Source organism: Sinocyclocheilus grahami, unplaced genomic scaffold, assembly GCF_001515645.1.
Source record: "Sinocyclocheilus grahami isolate Dianchi unplaced genomic scaffold, SAMN03320097.WGS_v1.1 scaffold312.1, whole genome shotgun sequence".
NCBI lineage: Eukaryota > Metazoa > Chordata > Actinopteri > Cypriniformes > Cyprinidae > Sinocyclocheilus > Sinocyclocheilus grahami.
In genome coordinates this window covers 147649-155980 of record NW_015505491.1, presented here as the reverse complement: position 1 = coordinate 155980, position 8332 = coordinate 147649, and the positions used below count along the sequence as shown (strand labels likewise).

The 8332-nt window shown below is 31.8% G+C and overlaps 1 protein-coding gene across 1 annotated transcript in view; it reads left to right on the top strand.

The window, feature by feature from the left end:
* LOC107601743 (scavenger receptor cysteine-rich type 1 protein M160) overlaps positions 1-8332 on the top strand; it is a 26517-nt gene that overhangs the window by 1033 nt on the left and 17152 nt on the right. Inside the window, exons 2-8 of the mRNA XM_016294028.1 lie at positions 1229-1558; positions 1674-1781; positions 4810-5001; positions 5168-5362; positions 6100-6387; positions 6527-6841; positions 7834-8048. Coding sequence (XP_016149514.1) covers positions 1229-1558; positions 1674-1781; positions 4810-5001; positions 5168-5362; positions 6100-6387; positions 6527-6841; positions 7834-8048 — 1643 coding nt within the window. The remainder of the gene's footprint in view (positions 1-1228; positions 1559-1673; positions 1782-4809; positions 5002-5167; positions 5363-6099; positions 6388-6526; positions 6842-7833; positions 8049-8332) is intronic.

The following is an 8332-nucleotide window of genomic DNA, read 5'->3' as shown; positions in this document are numbered from 1 at the left end:
AAAAAAAAAAAAAAAAAAAAAAAAAAAAAAAGATTAATCTATAGCTAGTAAAACCTGCCAAAAAAATTTGTAACGCAAATAATCATTTTATTATTTATACAAATGTAGTTTTAGTGCTACTATCAAATACTTGAGAACAATTTGATTGTGTTAAATTCGAAAAGAAATTGAAAATGAATGAACAAATTAATTAATTCATGAATAAATAAATAAAAACTTGAAATATGTCTCTTATAGTATCTTGAAATATATCTATAATTAATGTGTATATCTTAATTTATAATTAATTTGCTAATAAATTATTAAATAAATAAAACTAGTTTTCGTTATATATACATACTATAACATACAAATACATCTTTCGTCTTTTCTTTTTTCCTTGTCTCCTCTAAGTATAAATTAACAAATATAATACTGCAAAATTGCATTCATTCTAAATGAAAACAGCTACAGTGATTAATATACATTAGTATATGGTAATGCATCTTTGTGATATAATATTTATTATATATATTTAATAAATATATATAATTTATTCATTTATTTATTTTATCTACCTGGTGGAATGAAAATGGCAAGAATAAATAAATACGTATGCATATTAAAACACGTTACATGAGTAATGAGTCCATCTTCAGATGTAGATGATCAGTGCATTAATTTTTAATTACCGTTCTAGACATGAAGAGACCAAAACCAAGATCACGCTGTGGTTTGTGTGTCAAGCGTATGTTCTTCATAACCCTGTGTGGAAAGGCACGGTTATACCTGTGGTTAACTTACTCATGCTTATGTGAAGCGGGTTTATCTCAGAATCTGCATAAACATGCAACTTGCCAGAGTTTCAGAGCTGAAAACCACGGGCAGATAAGAGACCGCAGCAGTTTCTGCAGAGTATGTGGCTCATCTGTTCTCAGAACTCAGAGCCACATTTTTCCAATGACCATATAAGGTTAAAAGAGACACCTTGACCCTTATACTATTATATTATATCTTTTAATTTATAAATATAACTTCTGTACTCCTTATATGTCGTTGTTTATGAAAACGTAAATTCAAGATAAAAGCAATGATGTACTGTACTCCTTAGATTGCATTCTAAAGGAGCGTAGCTGTTTCAAAAGAAATTATTTTTGCTGGAAAAAAAAAGATAGTTAATTTTTATTAAAATGTCATTTAATTAAATGTTTTTATTTCATTTAATTTAATTAATTTACATTTCTTGCAGGTCTCAATGTGACTTTGCGTGGATCCGACAGCCCTTGTAAAGGCCGGCTAGAGGTGTATCATGGCGGTAATAAGCAGTGGGGCTTGGTGTGTCATTACGGGTGGATAAAAGAAAATGGAGAGGTTGTGTGTAAATCAATAGGGTGTGGAAATCATATGCACTCTGATGTAGAAAGGACCCGCTACAAAGATCCACTTCTACCCCAACAATATTGGATGGATGAAGTGAAATGCACATCTAAAGAAGAGAGCCTTTGGAATTGCCTATATGTTGGCATAAATGCAAAAGAAAAGTGCGATGGAAGTAGTTTTGTTGCTGTTGAATGCTCTGGTAGGTAGTATTCCTTTAACTATATAAAAAAATGTTTTATGTTTGTATTCCTGTCATCTAAGTTAGTGTTCAGATGTGAATCTACACATTGTTGATGCCAAGCTTTTCACCGCAGGAGAAGTTACACTGAGTTTGAATCTGAACGGGCAGCGTGATAAATGTGCTGGTGTGGTGGAGTTCTCGACACCCAACGGCATCTTTGGGGTCTGTAATGATAAATGGGGTAAGTAGACAGAAACAAGAAGTTTATTTTATTAGCTATTTCTTCTTTATTGACCAAAATATGAGAGAGAATGTCTAAATGTCATTGCATCACAAAAAAAGAAGTCATCTCAAAGCAAATAACAGCACTTTTCAGAGCCTTTTTTGCAATGTCCTTAGATTGCATTCTAAAGGAGCGTAGCTGTTTCAAAAGAAATTATTTTTGCTGGAAAAAAAAAGATAGTTAATTTTTATTAAAATGTCATTTAATTAAATGTTTTTATTTCATTTAATTTAATTAATTTACATTTCTTGCAGGTCTCAATGTGACTTTGCGTGGATCCGACAGCCCTTGTAAAGGCCGGCTAGAGGTGTATCATGGCGGTAATAAGCAGTGGGGCTTGGTGTGTCATTACGGGTGGATAAAAGAAAATGGAGAGGTTGTGTGTAAATCAATAGGGTGTGGAAATCATATGCACTCTGATGTAGAAAGGACCCGCTACAAAGATCCACTTCTACCCCAACAATATTGGATGGATGAAGTGAAATGCACATCTAAAGAAGAGAGCCTTTGGAATTGCCTATATGTTGGCATAAATGCAAAAGAAAAGTGCGATGGAAGTAGTTTTGTTGCTGTTGAATGCTCTGGTAGGTAGTATTCCTTTAACTATACAAAAAATGTTTTATGTTTGTATTCCTGTCATCTAAGTTAGTGTTCAGATGTGAATCTACACATTGTTGATGCCAAACTTTTCACCGCAGGAGAAGTTACACTGAGTTTGAATCTGAACGGGCAGCGTGATAAATGTGCTGGTGTGGTGGAGTTCTCGACACCCAACGGCATCTTTGGGGTCTGTAATGATAAATGGGGTAAGTAGACAGAAACAAGAAGTTTATTTTATTAGCTATTTCTTCTTTATTGACCAAAATATGAGAGATAATGTCTAAATGTCATTGCATCACAAAAAAAGAAGTCATCTCAAAGCAAATAACAGCACTTTTCAGAGCCTTTTTTGCAATGACTTTTAATCAACTGGTCATTTAGTGGATTGATGCAATTGAAGTAAATGATTTGTAATTATTTATGTGTTTAAAAGTGATGACAACTAATCTTCAGCTGCTGTTTAAGAATGCAGTATATGTATAATTCATATTTAAATCCCAATAACCTTTTTTGTGAAATGTAAATATTAATTATTTAGATGTTGATATATTCATTTTAATATGTAATTGTTAATAAATAATGTTACATTAATACAAATGCAGTAATATGCCGTTTGAAAAGGTAATTCTCGTGCAGTGTTCCATATTCGAATGCAAACAATGTGCTTAAGTGTAAATAAATTGTTTCATCCCAAATTAAATGTGCAAGCAGATGTTACTCTAGACCTAATGGCACTTTTCTGAGAGCTTTTTTTTTATTTTTATCAAATGATCATTTAGTGGACTGAAGTCAGTTCTCCCCAAGACCACATAACTTTTTTTCCCCAAGCTTCCAAACACTTCTGACTCCATTTTGAGCAGTGTGTGTCTATTTTGGTAATTTTTTTTAACTCATTAAACTTTTTTTTGTCATATATATATATATACAGTGGGTACGGAAAGTATTCAGACCCCCTTAAATTTTTCACTCTTTGTTATATTGCAGCCATTTGCTAAAATAATTTAAGTTATTTTTTTTCCTCATTAATGTACACACAGCACCCCATATTGACAGAAAAACACAGAATTGTTGACATTTTTGCAGATTTATTAAAAAAGAAAAACTGAAATATCACATGGTCCTAAGTATTCAGACCCTTTGCTCAGTATTTAGTAGAAGCACCCTTTTGATCTAATACAGCCATGTTTTTTAAAGAATTCTATTCTGCTCACCAAGCCTGCATTTATTTTATCCAAAAGCAAAAGTATTAATATTGTGAAATATGTTTACTATTTAAAGTAACTGCTTTCTATTTGAATATATTTTAAAATGCAATTTATTCCTGTGATCAAAGCTGAATTTTCAGCTATTACCGTTCAAAAGCTTGGAGTCAGTAAAAATAAATAAATAAAAGTAAATAATACTTTTATTTAGCAAGGATGCTGTAAATTGATCAAAAGTTATGATAAAGACATTTATAATGTTACAAAAGATTTATATTTAAGATAAATGCTTCTTCTGAACTTTTTATTCATCAAAGAAAGCTGAAAAAAAATCTACTCAGCTGTTTTCAACATCATCATCATAATAATAATAATAATAATAATAATAATAAATGTTTTTGAGCAGCAAATCAGAATATTATAATGATTTCTGTAGGATCATGTGACTGGAGTAATGATGCTAAAAATTCAGCTTTGAAATCACAGGAATAAATTACATTTTAAAATATATTTTAATAGAAAACAGTTATTTTAAATGGTAAAAATATTTGAAAATGTGACTGTTTTTACTGTACTTTGGATCAAATAATAAATGCCGGCTTGGTGAGCAGAAGAGACGTCATTAAAAACCATTACAAATCGTACTGTTCAAAAACTTTTCACACACACACACACACACACACACACACACACACACACACACACACACACACACACAGTATGTTACAGTACATTAAAACAAATTGAAAAATGCGAAGTTTGAGTTTGATGTTTTATGCAGTGATACATACAGTATTTTATTAGAAATAATGTGTTTAATTGGTTCTTCTCAGTTTAACAAATCAAACCAAATAGCATGTGCAAGCAAATGATACTCTAGAACTCAGAGCCATTTTTGCGATCACTTTTAATCAACTAGTTAGAACTTTTTTTCCAAGCATCTAAAAAAAAATGTATGCATCGACATACAAAGTGAAGACAGACTACAATCCACAGAACACCAATTTTGATTTCATGTCCTTTAATAATGGTTTCTTCTACATTTTTGATGTCATTTTTACATTTGTAAATTATTATTTGACAGTAGATTATTTGAGAAAAGCTTTAGTATTCACAATGACGCTGAATCTTTATGCATGCATTTTCTTTGTTCTTATGTGTATTTATTTTTTCATCTTGGCCAGATGAAAGTAAAGCAAACCAGATATGTCAGGAGCTTGGTTGTGGAGATCATCATTACATCCCCAAGCTTGGAATGTTCAAAGGACAACAGAGCAAACAAAATGTATTGCTTAATTGTGTTGGCAATGAGCAGTACTCTTGGCAGTGTATGGAGCGGTTCAACTGCCAGGAGCGAGCCAGTGTGATCTGCAGCAGTAAGTGTTTACTATTATTAAACAGCTCTATGGAGTACGTTGCTCTAACTGGGGTAAATGAAATGGTGCTGAAACCCCTTCTGGGTGATACAATACTTCCCAGTATTTCCATGGTTTGTGTGAGAGGTAAAACTCACATTTACACAGAAATACTTGTATCACACAGATCACACCAGGTTCCGTCTACAGAATGGCAGCAATGTTTGCTCTGGGTTGGTGGAAGAGAAAACTGTCAAACAAAACTCATGGAATCCTCTTCAGCAGACCAACGTGAGGCCTGAAGTCATCTGTATGCAAATGAACTGTGGTTCCACTGGAAACTTTACAAGCGCTAATGGAACTAACAGACTGACGTGCTCAGGTGATGCTGAGTTTCTTGCTTTAAATAATATTACATCAATTAATATAAGTAATCATTATTAATAGATTCCATATATTAATAATAAATATGTAATTATAAATAAATAAATGTTGCATTAATACAAGTTTAGAATTACACAAGTTTTTTTTGTACAATGGTTTAGTGTTAATAAATTGTGTTGTTCCGTCTCAAGTTAAATTAATACGTTTTAATGTGTGTTGAAATTGAATAATAGGATTATTATTATTACAGTAATAGGGTTGACATTGTGTGTTGATATTACAAGGTCAAAGTTAAACTAATGTGAATATAATTCTTCTGATATATCTATATTTATGAACATATATTGTGGTATAGACGATTAATAGACTATTTAACAAATCTTATTTAAAAATATAAAACCTTTTAGTAAAATCAAATCCTTTTTATGCGTAGATAGATAACAAAGACAACTTTATTTGAAAATGATTTTTAATAGTAATAATAATGACATTTTTAAAATGTTCCGATTTTCTAATCTTTCAAGAAGCGCAAAACACATAGGCCAAAATAGACATCCTTCTGTCACAGAATTTGTGCAGATTCTTCTACTTTAACACATTGTAAATGCCAGCTCAACATATTTATTCTTATCTTATAAAACTTTTAATTATAGCTACAAATATTTTATTACAATGAATTAGAATTTTGCCCTTTTTTATTAGGCATTGTAACAATTAAATTTGCTGTGTTCACAGACAGCGTGAAACTCCACAACTTCACAACAGAGTGTTTTGGAGATGTTTCCATTGATGTGAATGGTGCTAACTATGAAGTGTGCTACAGTGATCAGTCCCGTGAAGATATGGGGGCGGTGGTCTGTCGAGAGCTTGGCTGTGGTGACATAGTGCTTGTGAAAAAGGGCTCCGTTACTTCTAATGGTTTGCTGAGTAATGTTGATTGTCAGGGCGAAGAGCGGTCACTGTGGCATTGCCTGGCAAATCATGAGAAAAAACGTTGCAAGGGAACCAAAGTTATATGTTCAGGTAACTAAGGCTTACTAACTGGCTTTGCAGGTAATTATAATGAACTCAGAATCTAAGACAACCAGAATCACCCATAACTGATAAAGTCTATGTCATACCAATAATTTTGTTGTTGTTGTTGTTTTACTGTAAATGGCAGGCAGCTTGGATGTACGTTTGAGTGATGGTCTGGGTGACTGTTCTGGACGTGTAGAGGTGAAATGGGAAGGCTCATGGAGGCCCATTGGCTCTGACAGTACCACTATGAATTCAGACGTGGTGTGTCAACATCTCAACTGTGGTACATCCATTCAAATAAATAGAGAACTTTTCGTTGAAGGAGAAAAGGAGCCACAGGACTGGCTGTGGAATGTCAGGTGTAGAAGCTCTTCAGCAAAGCTCCATGAGTGTTTCGAAAATACTGACTTGAGGCTACCATATCAAAACGAGAAAAACATTGAAATCATTTGCAAAAGTAAGACAATATAATATGCACCAGGCATACTGGTCAAAAGTTTGGAATACATGAAATTTTCTTATTAGATGAAGTCTCTTATTACGGTTACATTTATTTGATACAGTAAAATGAGTAATATTGTGAAGTAAATCACAATTTAAAATGTAATTTATTTCTATAATGGCATAGTTGAATTTTCAACATCATTACGCCAGTCTTCAGTGTCACATGATCCTTCAGAGTTCATTCTAATATGCTGATTTTCTGCTCAAGAAACATTTCTTCTTCTTATTATTATTATTATTAATCTTAAAAACATTTGTGCTGCTTTTTTATGTATTATGAATGCTTTTATTCATCAAAGACACATTAAATTCATCAAATGTGACAGTAAAAACACTTCTAATCTTACAAAAGATTTGTATTTTATTAAAAAAAATTTTTTTTATTTACTTTGTATCCATCAAATCGAATCTTAAAAAAATGTCACTAAAGCACTAAAAAAAGCCAAACTAAACAAAAAAAAGTTTTCAACATTAATAATATTGAGAACCATTATTAACAATTGAGCACCAATTATAACTGATGATAATTGAGCACCAAATGAGCATTTTAGAATGATATCTATAGGATCGTGTGACAGCAAAAACTGTTTAGCATCACACGAATAAATTACATTTTAAAATATATTCAACAAACAAATATAACAAATATCTCATAATATTATTGTTGTACTGTATTTTATAATAAACACATCTTTGAGCATAATAAACTTCTTTCTAAAACATCTTAATTATTCCAAATGTTTAACCTGTAATATAATACCAATCATGTTTTGATGTTTTGTTATGTTTGATGTTAAACTTTTTTGTTTACATAATTTTAACATGCTTTGCATGATCCCAGTAGTTTTTAGTTTTGTTTATTAAGTAAATAAGTCTAAGGTGTTACTTTGATTATATTGCCTGTGCAACATGCAGTAACCACAAATCCATTTTATTTGTTCTCAGAGGAAGAACTTAAGTTCTTTGAAGGCAATTCTCCCTGCGAGGGAAAATTGTGCATTGAGCAATTTGATGGTAAGACTGATTGGCTGCCTGCTGAACCAGAGGAAGAGAATAAGAAAAAAGCCACTGACATATGCAAGGCAATGCATTGTGGATCTCTGGTCTTCTTTGAAACGGAGCAAAACACCACACATGCCAAAGTCACATGTTCAGGTACAGTACATGTGGCACCACAATGCCTTATTGTTTTTAACCTACTCTTATAAAACAAACAAAAAATATATATATAGATTTTTTTGCCTCCGGTTCAGTTTAATTATTTTAAATGATATAAACTAAATAACATGCTTTTTGAACATTTTGTGCCAACTTAATTTTATTGTGTTCACTCTACCTAATATACTTATAATTGAAGTTTGCATAATTAATTTGTGTTAAAACTACATAAATCATTTTTGTTGACATAACTAACTGGGTAATGGATCTTTAGTTTCCGGCATGT